Source organism: Xyrauchen texanus, chromosome 9 (assembly GCF_025860055.1).
Source record: "Xyrauchen texanus isolate HMW12.3.18 chromosome 9, RBS_HiC_50CHRs, whole genome shotgun sequence".
Taxonomy (NCBI): domain Eukaryota; kingdom Metazoa; phylum Chordata; class Actinopteri; order Cypriniformes; family Catostomidae; genus Xyrauchen; species Xyrauchen texanus.
Window position 1 is genome coordinate 8,045,602 of NC_068284.1, and position 23,089 is coordinate 8,068,690.

At 37.7% G+C, this 23,089-nt stretch overlaps 1 protein-coding gene and 1 long non-coding RNA gene across 3 annotated transcripts; one reads left to right on the forward strand and one right to left on the reverse strand.

The window, feature by feature from the left end:
* Nucleotides 1–118: 118 nt before the first annotated feature.
* Nucleotides 119–2,928, reverse strand: LOC127649147 (uncharacterized). Of its 2 annotated transcripts, XR_007971265.1 has the most exons (4): nt 2,812–2,928; nt 2,077–2,261; nt 1,757–1,917; nt 119–1,668 (listed from the first exon to the last, which is right to left on the reverse strand). It is a non-coding gene; the product is annotated as an uncharacterized LOC127649147 (long non-coding RNA). The 2 variants fall into 2 exon arrangements; XR_007971264.1 differs by having other exon boundaries at nt 2,077–2,917.
* A 7,445-nt stretch (nt 2,929–10,373) lies between these two features.
* LOC127649200 (B-cell lymphoma/leukemia 10-like) lies at nt 10,374–21,043 on the forward strand. Its single transcript, XM_052134194.1, has 3 exons — nt 10,374–10,629; nt 15,526–15,814; nt 16,012–21,043. The coding sequence occupies exons 1-3, from the start codon at nt 10,579–10,581 to the stop codon at nt 16,413–16,415; spliced, it is 744 nt and encodes a 247-aa protein (XP_051990154.1). The 5' UTR covers nt 10,374–10,578; the 3' UTR covers nt 16,416–21,043.
* Nucleotides 21,044–23,089: the final 2,046 nt, after the last annotated feature.

The following is a 23,089-nucleotide window of genomic DNA, read 5'->3' on the forward strand; positions in this document are numbered from 1 at the left end:
TCGCCGGAGGCAAACCGCTTTTCGAGCGATCTGCCGCCGCTTATTGTATATATATATATTTATTTATAGCATGCAGTTTATCAAGAATAATGATTGATCAAAGCAGACATATTTCCATTTGCCGTTTTTATTCCACATTTCAAATTACAGTAACTGTCATTGAAACAATATGTCAGATCACTGAAATATAAATAACAGAAAAATACAAACATATATACACCCAAAGAAAATGCAGGTTTCCAATTAAATTTAGGTAAAAACAAGCAAAAAAAAAAACACTTTTGTAAAAAACACTATTGTAACACTTACAACAATTGTAAATAATATAAAGAGGTCAGCTCTGGGATGAAAAGAATTACCAGTAAACATAAGCAATGAGGATATTTGGTACCAAATAAAGTGCAGGATATCAAATAAATTGAGGTATAACATCATATTTACAAGTCATTTCTAACAATAGGATAAGTGGTAATAATTTAGAGTAAAGCTCTGGAGTAGAATATGCCATTATAACTGCAATGCTGACCTGTGGCACAAGGATTTACAAGCTATATTTAACAATAGAATAACAGTTAAGCACACTGATGGAATGAAAGTAGAATTTTTGGTACTAGTGAAAGTGCAATATCAAAAGGTATGAAATAGTATAACCAAGCTATTTTTAATAGAATAACAGTTAAGCACACTGATGGAATGAAAGTAGATTTTTTGGTACTAGTGAAAGTGCAATATCAAAAGGTATGAAATAGTACAACCAAGCTATTTTTAATAGAATAACAGTTAAGCACACTGATGGAATGAAAGTAGAATTAACTGGTACTAGTTAAAAGTGCAATATCAAATATCAGAGGTATGAAATAGGATTTACAAACTATAATAGAATCGTTAAGCACTGACGGAATGAAATAAGCCAATACTAAAGTCACGGTAAGTAGAATATTTGCTACCAGATAATGTGCAAATATCAAGTATTAGATGTATAATCTAGGATTTATAAGCTATATTTAAAAATAGAATAGTTAAGCACTGTAACAATGAAATAAGCAGCAAATTGTATATTAAATAATTGAGATCTTTGGTATCAAAGAATGTGCAGGATAATGTAAAGTTTTACATTCAACTTAAACATGACAATAAGTGGGAACAAATGCAATTAACAGCAGAAAATCTGGCTGTTGAGAACACAGTCAATCACAATGTCTGGAGTGGTTGGGGTCTGGTTTTCCTCGACCTCCAGAATGAGGCAGTGCAAATTGGCACATCTTCAGTGATTCCTCGTGCGCCTGTATAAAAAGACAAACCATCCCATATTCATCCAAGGAGCTGCCCTGAAGGCAGGGTCATGAGAGGAAAAAAAAAAAAAAAACATCCCATATTCATCCAAGGAGCTGCCCTGAAGGCAGGGTCACGAGATGGGGAAAAATAAAAAATAAAAAAAAAAACAGCAATTTCTAGTGAAGAGTGTGGATTGAGTGAGTTTAGTCTGACACTTTTAGCAGGGGTGTCGGTAGTCAGCCTAGGTTTGAGGGGTCGGCTGTGGGTCCCTCTCAGCTGTGCAGCGCCTTTTTCCACCTTCACGGTCATCTGCTCCTTTCAGGTAACGCGTAACGTTAACCTGGATCGCCTCATCAGTGGCATCCTGGGTTGCCGAGTTCTTCCGGATGGCTCCTGTAGAAAATAAAGATCTGTCATTCCATTTGATTGGCATAAGGTCATACACATCTACTTAAATATAAAAAAAAAATAGCCAACTTACTTTGAACAATGGTCTTCAGGAACATGTCTCTAAAACATGCTTTTTTCCCCTGCACCAGTCCAGGTTGTGTTAATGGAAAGGCGATTAGAGAAGATACTCTCAAGCATTCGCCACACAGTTGTCTTGAGGTCCCTCCCACACTTGATTGCCAAAAACCGAAGCTGAAAGAAAAAAAAAAAAAGGGTTACAAATTACATTTCTCTGAAGCTTCTCATAAATTTAAAATGTGACCGGCTGTGGATTCAGACTGTAGAATATGCAGTGTACAATCTTAATTTTAGATAACCCTATGGCGTTATAAACGAAATCAGCACACTTACAAATCGTTGCTGGAGCTCTTTATCCTGCCTCAGACTGCTGTCAAGCAACGCTAAATCGTCCTGGGTGTCTAGTGGGAGTAACAGATCCCCTGGCAGGGATAACCCTCCAACGGACACACCGGCACTAAAATGTTGCAGCATAGTGTCCATTTTGATGTCCATGCTTCGCACAACATCGCCAAACTCTCCAAGACGCCGCAGAAAAACACAAGCGATACTTAATCTTTCTAGATGTAAAGCTTTGGCTAACTACTGCATGTTGAAATGTTATTTGCTACATGTAATGTTACTAGCAACATTGCTTAACCTCAGTGTGTACTGTAGGAAAGCAACACCGCACGTGTTAGCTAACACTTTCTAACCACTATAGCTACATTGTGAACTGAACTAGCAGCATTCTTGTTCGACAAATATAATCATTTACACAACCTATATACAGCATTGTTTTGTTAGAAAAAAAAACACACAAGTTATACTTAGTCTTTCTAGATGTAAAGCTTTGGCTAACTACTGTATGTAGTTAATAACATTTCTACATGTAATGTTACTAGCAACATTGCTTAACCTCAGTGTGTACTGTAAGGAGGGCAAAACAGCACGTGTTAGCTAACACTTTCTAGCCACTCTAGCTACTGGACTAGCAGCATACTGCAAGAACAATGGTGACTAACTTAGATATTTTAAAAACAATGTAAACATAATATTGCGTTACACAAAAAGGAAACATGTACTTACTTAAACGATGGTAGTCGATGACTTTGCTAACTGTAGGCTGTTGAAACTAGTACTGAGTCTGACTGTAACTCGAACTGAACCGAATGTGCTCTAGTCATATTGTTACGGGAGGGGCCTGCCTCGGTGGGTCCAGTGCGTCATCGAGCCACCGTTTTAGCCCCGCCCAAAAGAATCCTGAACACAGCACTGGTGCAAAACTGTTTAACGGTTTAACTACACAATTCAGTACTTCACAGTCCACAGTGTAATGTGTTTTAGCAATACATTTTTACCATGTATAGTGTGTTTGGATTATTTAATTTTTATTGCCTTTACAGGGACTTTCACACTTTCTTAAACATTAGTACAGGTCGTAATTGCAAATGAATCCCTTACCTGTAAAAGGTAAAATAACAACAAAAAAAAATCGAGGTTGGAAAAAATTACAGACAAACGAAATTTCTGCGCAACTGTGAAACCAGGGGAGAAAGCTTTTTCATTGAGTTTATCCTTCACGTCAAAACGGGGACAGATGTCTTTCACTGTTCACTGATAGTCAGGCATTGGTGAAAAGTCTAACTTCATCAATTTATTCTGCTAAATTTTTCATACCCTGTATTAAATATCTATTTTTAAACCTAATCAGAATCAGAAAGATATTTATTGCCAAGTAAGTTTTACAAAAGGAATTATTCTTGGTTTATTGGTGCATGTCTCAATGTGCATCAATCAAAGAAATATAAACAATTTTCACCTAAGTGCATAAATAATTCAATATATTTTACATATATTACTGTATAATCGCTTCAGAGTTTCAAAGTAATTTAAATGTCATTTCCTAAACCTTACCTTATCATGGAATCAAGAGTCAAGAATCTGTTATAAACCCTAATGGCTTTGGAGCAAAAATAATAATAGCCAAATGGCTGGTCGATTTTGAGAGTCAAGCTGTGACTGTATTTCAAAGCGGCTTGCCGCCGGCCGGCCGCGGTCGATTGCCGCCGGCCGGCCGCGGTCGAATTGCCGCCGGCCGGCCGCGGTCGAATTGCCGCGAGGCAACCGCCAGAGAAATGACGCGGGCGGCCCGCCGTCTGACCGCCGGTGGCATCTCGCAAGAAATGGGCGTGACGAATTCGGCGGCAAACGCTGGATCACCGCCAGTGGGACGCACCTATAGCCGACAGCTTGGGGACAGCGGCAAAAAGAAGCCGTGCGGACATTTTTTGCTATCTGGGAAAGTGTATGTAAACTTCTGACCCACTGGGAATGTGATGAAAGAAATAAAGCTGAAATAATCCATTCTCTACTATTATACCAACGATTAAATGTCAGGAATTTTGAAAAACTGAGTGTAAATGTATTTGGCTTATGTGTATGTAAATGTCTGACTTCAACTGTAAAATGTTATTAAAAGACTAAAAATATACGAGGTTCAAGTAAAGCTCTATCAACATCTGTAACATACTGTTGATTACCATAAAATAATTGACCTTTTGTTAAAACAAACAGAAATCAAATTTACAATAATGCACCAAAAAAAATAGCACTTTTCCTTTTTTCATTTTAATTCCTGATATGCATGTATGAAATGGTGCGCACAACTTTCAATGCCCAGTTAGTTTATCCCTTAAACATGGCCTCTTTAATCCAGACATTGGCAGAAAAGTATTGACTAAAATTTATTACTGAAATATTGGGGCAACACTTGTAGAAAATACACAAAACGCTCAACAACATTCTGTCCCACCTGAGCTTTTTAACTAGACTTGAACTAGCACAACTCCTCCCTCAGTAGAGCAAGATATGCTACTGCATTCATAGAAGTAAAAAATAGACAAAAACAAATAACAAATCTTCATTCAAGCACTCAATGTAGAGGAAATATTCTGCTTGAGCACAATACCATTCAACTCCAGTTCACTTCCCTGCTGGTTTATCGATGCACATTTATACATATGTATGTAAATAATTATCTTCTGGGTCAGTGATGCTGTTTGCCCAGTAGGGCCAGTAAGAAGCTCTTGTAGTTTATGACTGAGGGCAGTTATTGGGTTTGTCATTTGTAGCTTTCGGAGGTGACTGTTCACTTCGATGCTCAATACTGTAAACATTGGAGAGAAATATCTATCAACAGACATCATGTGTCATTCTGTTTTGTTTCTAATTACTTTTATTGGTATAAATGACAATCAGATTGACCCTTAATGCTCTGAGGATGTTTTTAAAGATTTCCTGTGTCAGTGGCATACCCAAAACTAAAGGCTTATATATATATATATATATATATATATATATATATATATATATATATATATATATATATATACAGTGTTGGGGAATAATGGAATACTTGTAATGGGATTACGTATTTAAAATACAAAATATAAGTAAATGTATTTGTGGCAGGGCGGAGGGCGGGCCGGGTCGTGATCCTACGCACCGGTCCTGTATTAGGCTAATACGGGACCGGGTGTGTAGGATCACGACCTGGCCCCGCCTCGCCCTGCCACAGTATTCCACTACAGTTACAATTTAAATAATTGGTATTTACAATACAGTTATATTCAAAAAAGTATTCTGATAACTGAAGAGATTACTTTGCATTTTATTTATTTATAAATAAAATTTATTTATAAATTTTCCTTATTGCCGACAGAGCATTATTGCTGTGCATAAAATATGTTCAAACAATGCAAATACAAAATGCACAGTGGCAGCCTCCCAGGTCTCCTGGCCATAAACTTGATCTGCCCTGGTCTCCTGGCCGTCCGCCTGACCTGCTTACGTCGGTATTCAGACTCTACGTTTGCTCCACTTTGGCCACCTTGTCCATGTTGCCCTCTTGTTTCCCCTGTGCTTTCTTGGACTGCTGGATATCCTGTTCCTCCCATGAACATTTACAGTTATGCATTTGGCAGACACTTTTATCCAAAGCAACTTACAGTGCACTTATTACAGGGACAATCCCCCCGGAGCATCCTGGAGTTAAGTGCCTTGCTCAAGGACACAATGGTGGTGGCTGTGGGGATCGAACCAGCGACATTCTGATTACCAGTTTACCAGTTATGTGCATTAGACCACTACACCACTTATTTATTTATAGCACCAGGAGTTGTTCCTTAGAAGGGGGGCTATGTAACACCTGAGACTTTTCCCCTAGCGGCCACCAGAGGTCTCTAGGAGTTTAAGAGATTTTTAGTTAGAAGTTGTGCGTTAACCTTCTTGTGTCTCTGTTCCTGGTTAGTACCCTGATTGTTCCCAGCTGTTTCTCGTTTACCTTGTTTGCCACAATGTATATACTGTCCTTAGCTGTGTCCGAAACCACCCCCTATCCACCAAATAGTGCACTACTTCGGGTGACGGCCATTTTGTAGTGGTGTCCGATTTCATTCCCTACATCTCGTTCCCTACATTTGTTCACTCATTCTTACCCACAATGCAATCTGATTTCGAGGGTACATACATCCAACGCGGAGACGGCGGCAGAGTACAAAAAAATTGCAAATGATGGACCCAAACACCGGAGGCGTCAACTTTTACAAATGTAAGTAACTATTTTATTAATACAAATAAATCTGTATCAAGATATAACTAAGTAAAATTATACATATTGATGGATTAATTTATAATTAGCCACTAACTAAAAATGTAATTTTTGACACGAAACTAGCAAAGGTAATTTTTATGGTCGAGATTTCACGCAGCAAATGATAATTTGTTGGATTGTTCACATATATCACATGTAACTACTGTATTTGCATACACCTTAGAAAATAATGTTCAGAAGATTTTCTATTGTTTTAGGTATGGATGAAGATGTAACGCGTCTCCTAATGAGCAGGATGGCCAATGGGCATCTCTTCTCTTGGTTCAGGAACGCAGTCAAAAAACACTTCACAAAAAAATTTGTCTTAAGACAGTTTTAATTGGAAATATATATTATAGACTATAGTAGCATACTCACAATCATTCATTGATGTACACAAATAATTCACCCAAAAAAACGATAACCTTTAGTAATTCTCTCATTATTTCCTCACCCTTATGTCATCTCAAACTCCCTTGAATTTATTCCACAGAATTCAAACAAAGATATTTTAATGGAAATATGACATCTGTTTGTTCGCAGTTGTTGTTGTTGCCATGCTGTACCTGTCAGGTGAATGGTGACCAAATCTTTTACTGTAGCTCCAAAAAGGACATAAAGGCAGCATTAAGGTAATACATATGACTGTCTTCTGAAGCGATCCAATCAGTTTTGTGTGAGTACAGACCAAACTGTAAATCCTTTTTCGCTATATATTTTGACATCAGCAGTCTCCTGGCCAATCATGATTTCACGCTCAATTACACTTCATAATGCGTAACGCATGCCAGAATGCTAGATGGTGCCAGGAAGTGTAATAAAACTTGAAATCTTGGAGACCTGAGCTTGAAATTTAGGGCTAGGAGACTTCTTATGTCAAGACTTATAGTGAAAAAAAAAAGTTTCTGTTCTAGTCAAAAAGCTATTAGTCTTACACATAACCTTTTTGTCGCCTTTATGTCTTGCATTGTATGGAGATAAACAGATCATATCTCTAAAATATTTTATTTGTGCTCCGTGGAAGAAAGTCATACAAGTTTGGGAAAAATTAAGGGTGAGTAAATGAAGAGTAAATTATAATTATTGGGTGAGCTATTCCTTTAAAACCATAATGAATGACTTAATCTCTGTAAGATATATAATTCTCTTCTAAATCATTTTAAGGAGCTAAGAAAGCCACCCACCCTCCTCATGGACTGCACCAGATTTGCCAGTTCTTGCTGTGAGATGTTATCCCACTCTTCCACTAAGGCAAGGTTTCTGGACATTTCTGGGGGGAATGGCCCTGCCCTCACCATCCGATCCAACAGGTCCCAGACGTGCTCAGTGGGATTGAGGTCCGGGCTTTTCGCTGGCCATGGTAGAACACAGACATTCCTGTCTTGCAGGAAATCATAAACAGAACGAGCATTATGGCTGGAGGCATTGCCATGCTGGAGGGTCATGTCAGGATGAGTTTGCAGGAAGGGTACCACATGAGGGAGGAGGATGTCTTCTCCCTCATGTGGGACATCTGCTCAGTCCAATGATGCAGTGACACACCGCTCCAGACTATGACGGGCACTCCACCTCCAAATCGATCCCGCTCCAGAGTAAAGGCCTCGGTGTAAAGCTCATTCCTTCAACGATAAACGTGAGTCCAACCAATCATCACCCCCTGTGAGACAAAACCGTGACTCGTCAGTGAAGAGCACATTTTGCCAGTCCTGTCTGGTCCAGCGAAGGTGGGTTTGTGCCCATAGGCGACGTTGTTGCCGGTGATGTCTGGTAAGGACCTGCCTTACAACAGGCCTACAAGCCCACAGTCCAGCCTCTCTCAACATATTGTGGACAGTCTGAGCACTGATGGAGGGATTGTGCGTTCCTGGTGTAACTCGGGCAATTGTTGTTGCCATGCTGTACCTGTCCCGCAGGTGTGATATTCGGATGCACCAATCCTGTGCAGGTGTTGTTACACATGGTCTGCCACTGCGAGGACGATCAGCTGTCCTTCCTGTCTCCCTGTCACGCTGTCTTAGACATCTCACAGTACGGACATTGCAATTTATTGCCCTGGACACATCTGCAATCCTCATGCCTCCATGCATAAGGCACGTTCACACAGATTAGCAGGGACCCTGGGCATCTTTCTTTTGCTGTTTTTCAGAGTCAGTAGAAAGGGCTCTTTAGTGTCCTAAGTTTTTATAACTGTGACCTTAATTGCCTACCCTCTGTAAGATGTTAGTTTCTTAACGACAGTTCCACAGGTGCATGTTCATTCATTGTTTGGTTCATTGAAAAAGCATGGAAAACATTGTTTAAACTTTTAGACTAAAGATCTGTAAAGTTATTTGGATTTTTACAATATATATATACACTATAATGTAAGGTAATGTGTGATGGTAAAATGTGTTAGATGTGTTAACCATTCTTCTGGACATTAAAAAAGTTATTTATATAAATATAAGACACACAAATGATCTACTGACATCAGTGTATTATTAACATCAACTTCGAACACTATATTTTATTAATTTATCTTATATAGACAAAATACATTCAACTGTAAACTAAAAACTGAAGTCTAATAAATATCCTGTAAGGAGTTCAATGGATCTATTCTTCAGTTATTTAGTTTACAGCTAAATGTATATTGTCTTAATAACTTTTTACCGATGAGTGGCGTCGACGAGCCAACAACGCGCTCCTCAAAGTTGTTGCTCTTTGTGTAAAACGACTTGTTCTTCTCAAGAAAATAAAATTTTCCAAAACCAACAAGACGGAGTACATTTTTGCGCAAAGTTTGCCTCCGGACTCGGATGGAGGACACCGATAATCAACCCAGCGAAAATGTGTGCTTGTGCACTTGGGTTAGTTTTTGTTGGTAATTTACTTTTCTACTATTTGTTTTAATAATAATAATATATAGTACGAGTAAACAGTTCTATTATCTTTTTATGAAAAATAAAATATAAACATGACAAATGTAAGTATTTTCTCTTTATCATTAATGTAATAATAAGCATAACAAATGAACAGTTGTGAAAAGATTAACTGTATTATGATAATTTAATTATGATTAATTTTTTATTAATGCAAAAATAAAACATGCCGTGGTATGCACAGTAAATCATTTAATTGCCTACTATAAAAGTATTTATATATATAAAAACTAGGCTATATAAAGATTACAGAGAGTACAAAATTCACGGAGCCACACAACATGTTCATGACAACATGTCTGCGACAGCTCCAGAATGCTCTCTGACGCATCTTACGTCAGCGTCTGAAATCGCTCACTCATTTCGTTCACTCACTGCTGAAATATAGTGCACTCACAGCCATAGGATATACTATAAAGGATTTTATTTTTATTTTTTTACAAAATATGTATATTTTTTTAATTATTTGATTTTATATAATTGAATTTGTTTATGAAATTGCAACGGATAAATCATAATACATTTTTGAGTGTATTAAGATTTCTGTTTGTTGTGGTCTAGACTACAATATAGGACAGAATTTTAGAGGTCGATTCCTGGATGGACTCCTGTATATGTCCACACGTGAAGTGTCAGGATTTCTTTTTTTTTTTTTTTTTAATGGTGTTTTGTATCTCTCTCTCTCTCTCTCTCTCTCTCTCTCTCTCTCTCTCTCTATATATAACATTTTCACATATTTCTTTTTTTTTACACTTTAGATCAAACTAGGTTTATGATGATTTCTATAGATAAAGCAAAAATAAATTATGAAGGTATGATAAAAAGGTTTTAATGTGACTGAAAACAAATATTGAAGTCTAGTTTTTGAATCAGCTGTAGGCTACAAAATACCGGAAATTACAACATATAAGAAGAAAACAATATATATTCATGTATTGTTTCGTTCAAAATCCTAAATGTTAATAATGAGATGTGGCGAAACACACTTCCTATATGAACTCAGAATACTACGCTGTGCGTGATAGTAGTGAGTGAGTGTAATGGGTCATGACGTAAGTTCGCTTTAATGTGTTCAATAAGGAAGTTGGAGATCCCGGTAGTTCCCCTGTACTTCAAAATAACTATTAGATTGTTTCGATCACAACCGAGCACTTGGCCATCGCTTGTTTAATCATAGACCGGTCATTTCTTATAGTGTCCCCCTCTTTAAGACAACATTTATACTCATATTTTTGCCGGAACTCGCTGAATACTCGGAAGAAGAAAAGATAAAAACTGAGGATGGATGCCACTCACCTGACGGAGGACGAAATGGCTGAAATAAAGAAGGAAGTGAGTATAATGTGTATCAAAGTGCGCTAAACAAAGCATATCGGATATGCCGTGAGAATGGAAACATGTCTGCAAGTTAAACGCGTAAGAGAGCACATTTGAACTCGGTATTATGATACATTATAGCTAAAGCCAATCAGAACACTTGAAGATGGCTCTCTGCCAATGGTGAGTTTGGGATGGTTTTAAAATGTTTGTCCAAGCGTCGGCAAGAGAGAGTTTGGTTAGACCCCCTTGCTCATGCCCTTATGACAATTAACCATGGTTTACTACTGTAACTATTGTTTAACCACAGTAAACCCAAAATTAACCATGGTTACTACAGTCAGGGATGGATTACCGACTGGGCCAATGGGGCCAGTGCCCAAGGACCCTTGACTGCCCGAGGGGGCCTTGGGCTTTAAGGTTGCATGATGCAGTTTGGTGATCCCCCCACTCGAAAACAGTATTAGCGTAGTAAACCCATTGTTCATTGTAAAATAGAGTGACCAGATTCCTGTTTTTGGAAAACGGGATAGCCCCCTCCCTGCAAAAATGAAATTGACGTATCCTTACCTAGGCACAGATCAATGCGAAGTAGAGGGTGCATCCGCATCTGTAACTGTTGTCACCTTGTACTTTTCACTGGCAGCAATTTCTCTCCGTGTGTGCTTGTTTTTCAAGAGTTTATCGTAAAATGCAGAGAAGTCCATCCAAAATTATGACATAGGATAAGCATTGCCTTCATGACTGTTACACTGAGTCAAGATTTATCCAGTGTCCATGCTGCATTCATAAATGAGAACACAACTGCTTTTAATGTCAGAGGGTATGAATGATTCCTCCAGCCTGTCCTTAAAGACTTTTCTCAGGTCATGAATGTGCAAAACTATGGTCGAGCACAACAGAGTGACAAGCAAAAAGTGCTTCACTTGCGTGCACCTTGTCAGATTCTGAACATTACTTCACCATAATATCACTAAGACTTGGTAAGGCACACTTAATTTTAGCAGCATCCGCATGCTTTTTTGTATGAACATGCTGCGTGATGTCGGTGTGGCCTCCATGGGCGATGGAAAAGCGAGCTCCACAAATCTCACACCTGACTTTACTAGACTCTGTCACTCCTTTTTAGAAATGTAATCTCTTTTTGAAGATCCTCATTAAATGTACATGCACGCTTCCTTGACATTTTTCCAGCCGCAATTTCATCTGTGTGCTCTTTCAAACTGACTCAGTCAGTTCACTGACTGGACGTCTATTGATAGGGGATTGTGATTGGATTGTTTAATCCAATCATGTTCTTCAAATAACATGGTGTGGTTTTATTGGTTTTACAAGCCGTATCCTTGGCTACCTTTGATTAGAATAATCACGTGACTGAGAAAGCTGCATAGGTGATAGAGAAACTTTAGGAGAGGGGAAATACAGGACAGAACAAGATATTTTCAGAATAAGCCGGGACACTAGAAAAAAGTGCTTAAATACGGACTGTCCCAGGAAAAACGGGATGTCTGGCCACCCTATTGTAAAACCATGGATTCCACCCAAAATACTATGGTTACTACAGTCATGGTTACTACAATATTACTATAGTAAATCCATGTTTAATTTCCTAAGGGTGCTAAGGGCAATGAATCTAAACAAACTAAAGTAACTCGTCCTGCACGGTTTGTGCTATGGACATAAATGATACATCAAATCATCTGGTTTTTTGAGGAGAAGAGTCTATTACTTTTCCAAGTGACCAAACTAATGATTTACAATTCAGACTTATCACCTGGCAGAAAATAGAAGAAGAAAAAAATCCCATATAAACCTAAATACACAGAGTGTGACTGCTGTGTGCATTTCTATCTCCATTTTTGATTTGTAACTTGTAGCACCTAATAAACAAGCAAAACAAAAAAAAAAGACATTTCTAGAGCAAATAATTTTCTTAAAAATGTATGTTCTCATATATGGACAGCTAGACTTAAGTTGTGAAATTTTAAATAATACTAAGCTATAGAAAGTCCGATTTTTTAATTTTTTTTTGATGATTACAGGAGTGTTGGTTATTAGAGCCCGACTGATATGGGATTTTTTATTGTCCCTTTTTCTCCATATTTGAATCGGCCTGTCCGATATATTGGTCTATAACTAGACATGCGTGGACATTGTATTTTAGACTGTCATTTAAGGGTTAAACTTCTGGCACACCGAGTAAAGTGACACAACCTGATGTTGATTTCTGTAAATCACTTCCACGGGCGCAGGCCAACTAAAGTGCCACTAGTAAGAAAACTATTTGGAATACCCAATTCCCAGTGTGCTCTAAGTCCTCGTAGTGGTGTAGTGACTCGCCACAATCCGGGTAGTGGAAGATGAATCTCATTTGCCTCTGCGTCTGAGACCGTCAATCCACACATCTTATCATGTGGCTTGTTGAGCGCTTTACCGTGGAGATATAGCATCCACGCACAACTCACCATGGGCCCCACTGAGAGTGAGAAACACATTATAGCGATCACGAGGAGGTTACCCGTCTGACTCTCCCTAGCATCCGGGCCAATTTGGTTGCTTAGGAGACCCGGCTGGAGTCACTCAGCACACCCTGGGATTCAAACCTGCGAACATTACCACTGGGCTACCCAGGCCCCCCATGTATTTATATTTATTCTTTATTTTCTCACTGTACATTTCTAGAATTTGTTGACAATGTATAATAATAATGTAAAATATTCTTTGATTAAAATATTTGTTTAACAAAGCAGCCTTCTGAGTACCTTTGCATAGTCATATTGGTGCAAAATCGGTGCACAATCCACATAGAAAAGTTCTGTTTTCATTCCAGCTCAAAAATTATCTATATCGGACACCATATCTGTAATCTGTGAATTTCCCCCCTCTGAAATCGTATCGGTCACATAAAATCCATATCGGTTGGGCTCTAAACATGAGTGACATGGTTGTCAGGGACAGGATTAATGTTATATTTGTGATATTGAAGAGGGAAAAAGATGGGGTCATTGTTTATTAACTGTCCTCTATGTATTTCACAAACAAGTTAACAATTTACCAAGAAGACACCGCTTAACTCTGCACTGCTTTACTCCGCATTGTCTGCGGAGCCAGCGTCAGCACAGCTCTGTAAACAATGGAGTCAGAGCACACTCTGCTGGACAAACTATGTAATGACACCAATTCTAAAGCATTGTTTTCTGCATAATATGTTCTGATAAAAAGTTTTCGTATCTACGCATATCGGTAACATATATGCCGATACGATATATAAATTCTGAATCTATTTACTGATTACCATTGTCCCATGTTGTGTGGTCTGAACATCATCTGCAGCCCGAAAAGGAACTTTTGGTCAGATTTTAGGAGTGAATGCACTTAGCTACATAGTAATCTATATGATGCTCCCTTGCTCCATATGAATGAATTAACCTCTAGTGTGCTGTCTGTCTGCACTGCACTGCGTGCTGTCCGGAAAAGTTTGAAATGCATCTTATTTTCATCCTAACTCCATATAAAGCCTCTAACAGCAACCTGATTCAGCTTTTGGATGAACCTGTGAAAATGCACAGTCAATATAGGAATGCATTTATCAATGTTAATGAATAGAACCGTGTTGTACAGTGATAGCAAAATAAATACAATTAAGCAAAATGACCCACAGATGTTGAAATGTATTAATGTTGATGTTAATGTTGAAAGTTATTCAAAATAATGTTTTGACTACTTTTGAGGGAATAAAAATCTCTCAAATGTCCCAAAATCCACACATGTGGACATTGTTTATCAGCGCGCTGACATGTATTCCACTTTTAAATTGGAATATAAAATGAAATTAGATACTCTTTACAGGTTTCCAAACAGGTTTCAATGAAATATTTTTAAAAAGGTTTCTTAATAGGGCCTGTGTAGCTCAACAATTAAAGACTCTGACTACCACCCCTGGAGTCGCGACTCGTGAGTTTAAATCCAGGGCGTGTGACTCCAGCCAGGTCTCCTTAGCAACCAAATGGTCTCAGACACAGAGGCAAATGAGATTCGACTTAGAGCACATTGGGAATTGGTCATTCCAAATTGGGGAGAAAAGGGGAGGAAAAAAAAGAAGTTTCTTACCAGTGGCACTTTTGTTGGCCTGCACCCATAGAAGCGATTTATGGAAATCAACATCATGTTGTTGTGTCACTTCACTCGGTGCGCCAGAAATTTAACCCTTAAATGACAGTCTAAAGTCTTATGAACCGTATTCAGTCGGTTTAAATTCATTTTAATTATGCGTTGCGAAACCAAAATACAACATCCACACATGTGGACATGGCGTCGCACGTGGTTAAAGGAGGGACTCGAGCCATATTTGGAACACCCAGAATATCAAAGAGACACCCTTCCTGAACATTTTGCTAGTGATAGAACAATATATCGGCCAGGCCGATTAATCGGCCGATATTTGACCATTTTGCGATTATTGAGTTTGCTTTGCCTATTAAAAAGAATGTTAACTTTCCCTCAGGTCAGTTCCAAAATCTACCAAATAAAGTTTATATTTTAAAGTATAAGTGTTGGCTTCATTTTAGAAATGTTGTTTACTTTTGATTTGCTGTTGTTAAAACATATTCTGTTTATCAGCATTTATAATGGCCATCGGCCATCCTGCTTTCTAGATATTGTTATCGGCATCAACCCATATCCGTTGACCAATATACGTTACCACACAGCATTCCCTGACAACACCCTAGCACCTTTCACGATTTCGTCAGAAAATTAAGAAATGTACTTATTATTGGAATTCCCTTTCATTCCGCTAGTTGTTTAGAAATATTATTACGAAGTTGTGAATTATGAAATATTTGTTGTAGATAAATGCACATATTACTTTGGCTGCAGGTATTTCACCTTGGTTTTTCTTTTCAATTGTAGGCCATAGAGAGATTGCGGCCATACCTCGTTGATAAGATAATTGCTGAGCGACACTTCGATTACTTGCGCTCTAAGAAGATTCTGACGAGAGAAGACACGGAAGAGATCAGCTGTAGGACCACAAGAGGGAAACGCACCAGCAAGCTGTTGGATATCCTTGCAGAAAACCCCCGCGGTTTGGACATGCTCATTGAGTCTATTAAATGGGGCCGAACGCTCAACTTCATCATCGCAAAGATCACAGATGAAGTGCAGCGTGTGAAAAACGAACGACTGGAGGCTCTAAAAGGTAAAGAACGTATATTGTTTATCAGAGTCTTAAGACTATTGTCCAGAGACAGATGCCTGGTGGGGTGAAAATCACAAAAAAATTTATAATATTATCTGACATTGATTTATTGACTTTCTTTACATCAATGTTTCTTGTTTTTTCACTTATCATGTAAGGGCTCCTGAGAGATTGTATGATATTTTCATGTATTGCAGCAGGGTCCTCGGTCAGCTCAGGAGACTCCTGCACAAAAGGAGCCACCAATGACCTCTCCAATATGGACTACGACTATGACAAGTACTCCACTATGTGTTATCACCCTGATGGGGAAGGAAGTATGTCTCCCTCTGCCGCCACAGGATCCATTAACCTGCGATACGGATCAGGCCGAGGGCATGAAGCTCTGTCGCCCTGTGGAGGTACTGGCAGCATGAACGTGTCCTCCACAACATCATCAAGCCTGCCCAAACCTGGGGACCCTGGAGCTCCACCACTTCCCGAGGAGCTGGAGACAGAGGTCCAGGACATAGATGCCGGTGTTTGCGGGAGCACAGGAAGAAGCGGAGATGCCAATTTCCAGCCATTGCGCTCACGTTCTCTGTTACCACAAATGCCGTAGCATAACATTTCACACAAGTCATTCTGTCATTTATAGAGTGAGACTCTAATATTTTCCAAAACAACAGTTTGTTGTTACAATTAAATGTCTTTCACAATTTATAACATTGTCATGTAGTTTGTGACAATGTTATTATACTGTCAGACTTGGGGAGAAGGGTTGCTTCAAGATGTATAACGTTAACAGCAGGTTGCTAATCAACTACTTTATATGGATGGTCATTTATGTTGTCTGCTCATGTATTGGACAAATAAATCAACTGAGAACTCGGGGTGGGGTGGGGTGGGTTCACAAAGGAGCTGGCACTTTTGCACATGATATTTCAACTTAAAAACCTGCATCTTATTCATTAACCAGCTGCAATCAGTGCAAACTTCACAAACATGCCTCCTTTATATTTAAATTAGTCTCGTTGCAGATTGCGCTTTTTTCACAAAACTCTATAATCTATGCTATTTGATCGCGATGGTCTGCTGCATCCTCCGCTATATGGTACTCCGAACCGGCCCGCAAGATCAGGGATTGCGCGTGCAAATTGCTTTCAGTACAGATTTTGTGGGTGGATTTGCACAGTTGGCTGATCTGCATAATTCCTTTAGTGAATCGTGTGCTAAACCAGCTCAGACAGTGTGTGCAAATACAAAGCGCTTTTACCGGGTGCAATTCACCAGTTGTGCACAATGTTTTAATTGTTGGCCTGTACATATTTTATTTATCAGATGGATGTTTTTGGCCACATACTTCTGCAAGCTTTTCAGCATCTTGCATCATGAGGGTCACATTTTTAAGAATGCGTGTCTCATTAAAAATAGTTACACTTTTAAAAACACATCTTCTTACACTGTTCCATTCACAATGCTGTTGCTGCCCTGGAATAAAACCACTATGACTTACACTTTTACAAAAAAATCTACAGTTTTGTCAAACTTGCGGCAAAATCGGCATTCATTATTTTCACATGCAAATGAGCTTGTGATTTGCCGCAAATGTTTGCCACAATTTTGCAGCTCTTCACCGGTTGTGGTGAACCTGCAGCAAACCTTTGGTAATAGGGCTGGGATAAACGATTATTTTTTAAACGATTAATCTAGCGATTATTTTTTTTGATGCATCGATTAATCTGACGATTCATTTTTCCAGTCCGATTCGATTTCGATTAGATTATCTCCCCATAAATTGACTAATAACAATTTATACATGTTGATTTACATATCTCAATGAAAAAAAATGAATTCCTTAACATTGCAATATATGTTTATTGCTCTTAAAATTCCAAAATAAGACTATACAAGTGCAAAGTAATGCATTCTTAATCAGAGGTAGCATTCAATAAAACCTTGAAGCCTTGAAAACATATAGGCCTAGCTTACTGAAAAAAAGTGCATCTTGTAATTCTTCTTTCAGATTAAAATAACAACAACTTGATGTCTAGCATTCAATAAAATAATTAAAAGGTCACCCAAAATACTTGTTTAGAGCAATTGAAAGAATACAGTAACCAATGTAAACTTTAGGGCTTTAAGCTAATACAAAGAGTGCTTTTCCAACAAAAAATAAATAAAAATTAACAGCGACAGTGGGAGCCAGCAGCCTGTCATGGCGTTCTTCCTGAACCAACAGAATTGAACATTTATGTTGAAAACACATAGTCCTAGCTTACTGGAAAAAAAGTGCATCTTTTAATTCTTCATTCACATAAAAATAACAACAACATATAGTAATACACTCTGCCACTCACCTTTTTCTTAAACTCAAAAATAAAATTCAAGTGAAAGTGTACAAGAGCAAAATAATGCATTCTGATGTCTAGCATTCAATAAAGAAATAAAAAGGTCACCCAGCCACCCTTTCTTAGAGTTACTGAAAGAATACAGTAACTATTGTAAACTTGGGGGCTTTAAGCTAATACAGAAAGTGATTTCCAACAAAAAATAAATAATGAAAATAAACATTCAGAATTCAACATTTATGTTGAACATACTTAAAAAAAAGCATCTTCATTCACATGCAAATAACAACTTACACTGACACTTTCCTTTCACCTCAAGAATACTGTGTGTGCATGCGCGCGCGCGAAAGCGCAGCTCCTCTTCAGGTGCTGGTGTATTGCCGTGGTGCTAGAATGGAAGGCCATCTCCATTTTGCAAAGACGACATATCACGGAATTGTTTCCTTTAATGTAAAAGAATTCCCATACTTTAGAGGAACGAGTGCCTTGCACTTCTGATAGTCTGAGGAGCCACTCGTGTTGCTACTACTCTCGGGCGCCGCCATCTTTGTTTTGGGTCCGACGAATCGACGCGCGACGTCGTCCCAGCCCTATTTGGTAACAATGAAGAGTTTGCTACAAAGCTCATTCACATGTGAAAAGAATGAGTGCTGAATTTGCATCAAGTTGTCCAGAACTCTTGATTATTTTTAGTTTGGCCAATTTGGTACCCCCCATAATTTACATTTATGCATTTGGCAGATGCTTTTATCCAAAGCAACTTACAGAGCCCTTATTACAGGGACAATCCCCCAGGAGCAACCTGGAGTTAAGTGCCTTGCTCAAGGACACAATGGTGGTGGCTGTGGGGATCAAACCAGCAACCTTCTGCTTAACAGTTTAGTGCTTCAGCCCACTATGCCACCGCCACTCCATAATGATGACTAAAACATTAAAAAAATGAAACTTGCCTTTTTGGCACTTGCATACAGTTGTTATTGGATTTCGATTGGTGTGAAATTTTCTGAAATAAAAAAATATATAAAAAAAGATTGATAATTTCCCAAGTACTGGGTTCCTTGTGCCCATCCCTAGTATTAAGGACTGGTAAATCACAATGCCAAACCAGGATGATCTGTAGTGTGTTAGAGCTGCACAAAAGCATCATTCATTGATTTTTCATTACCCATATCTGTGCAAAGTCGAGTGCATATGGTCATTTATGATTGTTGCTTGTCATACGTTATGATCCCAGTGAGATCTGGGGTAAAAGCCATGGCACACTGTGCAACATTATGTCAGTCTGTATGATACACTTTGTACCAATCATCCCAATCGATAGCATTTAATTTGATTATTACATTATCTGGTCTTTGATGCAAAAACATTCCAACATTGCTAAAAGTTAATTGGAGGCTAAGATTCATAATGAAGTCAATTAATCAGCTGTGGGTAAACATGTCAAATTAAGTAATTAAAGTGAAATCTTTATCGATCCCCAAAATAAGTCTCAGATGGCAAAATCGTGGCCATATAGTTCAACTTGGGAAAAATGTTTCCCATTCAGAACGCTGTTGCTGCTGTTCTATTAGGACGTCAATTCTGTCCGGCCGAAAATGACGCCAAAATCATGGCCAAAATTGTACAGTGCGAAACAAGCATAACTCAAGTCACCATGTGTTGCATTTATGTCTAATTTTGTCTTCTTTTTTTTTTGTCATATTCATAGACATAGTATTTGTATCTAAATATTTGTATATTTGATCTAAAACACCACTGACCTGGACAAAACTCTTGAAGCTTTAATGGTCTCTTTATGCTGCAGTTGAATGAGGGTGTCATTGGCCACGTTCACACAGAAACAGAATGGGGTTTTCAGTCTTGTTTTAGAATGTGTCACATTTACACACAGTTGGGTTATTTACGAGAGTCCACATTCTTTTAACCAAACTGACACGCTTAAATGTTCAGAACTTGGTGAACGTTCCTCTGCAACGTCAGTCGCCATATTTTAGTCACTGTCACTATAGTTACATCATGTGTTACCGGCTATTGTGAGAGTAGAATACGGGCTTGTCTTGAGTTTTTTGTTCATACAGACAGTATTCAAGCCGCTACTGTAAGCTTTTGTATGAAAAAGGACATTTTGAGACTCCGCTGTAGGTAAATGCAGTTGTCATTCCCAAACTCAGACTATGTGAATGTGGCTAATGTGATAACATTCAAAGTGTCATTGTGTGAATTAAAAAAATGCATAAAAGGAAATGTAGAGCACCTATAAGGAGTATCTTTATGACAAGTGCACAGTAAATATTTTATTTAATGGTAACGTGCATGCATTATGTAAAGGCGAGTGACAAAAGAGAGTGGCACTGGAGTAGCAGATCAGAAATGTCTGACTCACAGCACTGTTTTCAGTGGATATATTTCCATAATCCAATTTACATAGAGTAATCATATAATAGCCAAATATGCACAGGTTTGTTAATAGTGTTTTGTCAACACAGTGTGTTCCTTATCATATAAGTGAATGGGATCCATAAAGCCTCTATTCCAGTCCAACAGTTATGTGAAAGTCAATTCTTATGAAATTTAATTTACACTATGTTTACAGTATCACTTATTGACTTTGATCCCACAAAAATGTAGTCTTTGGGTTTTCAAATTTGATGGTATTTTGTTTCTTTTCAGCCAACATAATCACTTTAGGGACTTTACCTCTTACAAGGACATTATGGAAATATCACGCGTCATACTGACGTGAACGTTATATATTTAAACGTCCTTTCAAAGGTCTGTATCCATGATCTGCAAAGGACCATATCTGACAGATTGAAAAAATTAAATAAAAGACATTTATTTTTACACAATGTTGTTAAATTATTATATATATATATTTGTACCTCCAATAAAGGTATAAAACCAGCTCTGTTTCTGTGGACTATCACACTCTAATATCGAATTGCTTGGCCTGAATAAAACGTCAAAACTGATTGACTTAAAGTGCAAGTAAACAATTATTTGGCTCAAGTAACGTGGACTACACTTAAAAAAAAAAATTTACTAGTTAGATTGTTAAAAAAATTAAGTAAATCTTTAAACTGTAACAAAAATAAAATCAATGTAAATGTATGACATAATATTGATTAAAGTGAATGAGTAAATTTAACTTAAACATTTGAGTAAATTCAATACCTTCAAAAAGATCCTTGCTTTCAATGGAAAATCTTAATGCATGGTATGTATTTTATGAAAAACATCACCCTGCATAACTGACAATAGACAAAATATATAGAGCTGTGCAAGCAGTCCTCAACACTTGCAGCAAACGCGTTGACGATAAAAATCAACAGATCATTTTTTGATCTTGAACAGGTCATTTTGAGTAGAAAATGAACTTAAGACTGCACAAAACAAGAAGTTCCCAAACGTAACAACAAAATCAACAATAAAAACAGTTGAAATAAACTTGCTGTAATGATGCTGCTGGCATAGGCGATGAGGATGAAGTGAGAACCCAAGTGCAATTTATGAAATAACTGTGAACTAAACTAGACATGAATGTGGCTTGACATAAACAGCTACACTCACATACAATACTTGACAACAGACCATGGACATCATGAGGGTTAAATATATGTCATGGGAGAACCTAAACCAATGAACAAACAGAACTCTAAACAAGATAATCAACCAATAAACCATTGAGGGAAAACAGGACATCACATGACCAGGAGCACATGACTTGAAATGGGAACTGAACTTTTCAAAATAAAAGACATGAAATAAATGAACACACACATTAAACATTACACTTGCAAACAGTAAATCCATGCGCACTAATTAATTATTCAAGCCCTGTGAATTACACAAAAAGTGAAGTAAAAGTTACTTATTATATTTACCAGTGAAACTGACTCAAAGTAGTAAATCGTTTTCGTTTTCTACTTTAGGATTAATACATAATGACACATTTAAAAATAACAAACTTAAATAATATTTACTCATAAGCAGTGTTGGGTAACATTACTTTTTAAAGTAACTCATTAGAATATTGCAGAACTCCTTAAAAAAGTAACTTCATTAAAAAGTTATTTTTATGGAAAGTAAAGCGATACTTTACTTTTCTGTTATTTTGCATGACTTTTTCTCACAGCTGCTTCTCTTCTGCTATGCTATACATTCCATACAAATAAGACATGCATTGCATACAAGAGACATTACAGGTCATGCTAACTACTGTACAACACTCATGCCAATACAACAGTAAACAAACAGATGTTTAGAAAGGAGGTCTTCACATCATATTTATAATAAAGAATCAATAACATGAATATGCATGATTTGTTTTTCCATCAACATGGCAACAAGCCAAAGTGAATAATGAAGAATAACCACTTAACAACGTCTTACCTGAAGCAGCAACGTCCAGCACTTGAACCCGCATCATATCTGTCATCTTGTGCTGTGACCATCGACAATATCAGAGGCAACTTAAGATGTTCTTCAAAAGTCAGGATATTAAATACCACTTACTACTCATGAACAAAAAGTGTGTTACATAGTGTTATAATTGTTTGGGTGTTGTGACTTTTCAAAGGGTTCACATATTTTTCTAACCACTGTTAAATCAATTTATTGTTTTTTTTTTTTTTTTGTATTAATGACAACTTTAGGGTTTAAAGTGTAACAGTAACGTAATTAAACGTAGTCAGTATAGCAAAAATTAAGCTTAAGTTAAGTCATATTTTCATATTTTACTTTTTGACTCATAATGATAAGAGTGACAGATGAGTGCAATGAATGTGACACAACCTGCTCAGAAACGCATGGAATGGTGTAGCTATTCAGTCTGCACACCATCTGATGTAGATGGGGTGATTTCAAAAATACAGTGACTGTATCTGATATAATCTTCCCCAGCACTGATAGATAACTCAGAGCTCTGGTTTTACCCGTTTCCAAA

What these genes read in the sequence shown, in the direction of transcription:
- LOC127649200 (XM_052134194.1), top strand. Translation starts at nt 10,579, where the DNA reads ATGGATGCCACTCACCTGACGGAGGACGAAATGGCTGAAATAAAGAAG. An exon ending in TGGCTGAAATAAAGAAGGAA is followed by an intron (nt 10,630 to 15,525) that starts GTGAGTATAATG and finishes TTTCAATTGTAG; the next exon opens with GCCATAGAGAGATTGCGGCC. An exon ending in ACGACTGGAGGCTCTAAAAG is followed by an intron (nt 15,815 to 16,011) that starts GTAAAGAACGTA and finishes CATGTATTGCAG; the next exon opens with CAGGGTCCTCGGTCAGCTCA.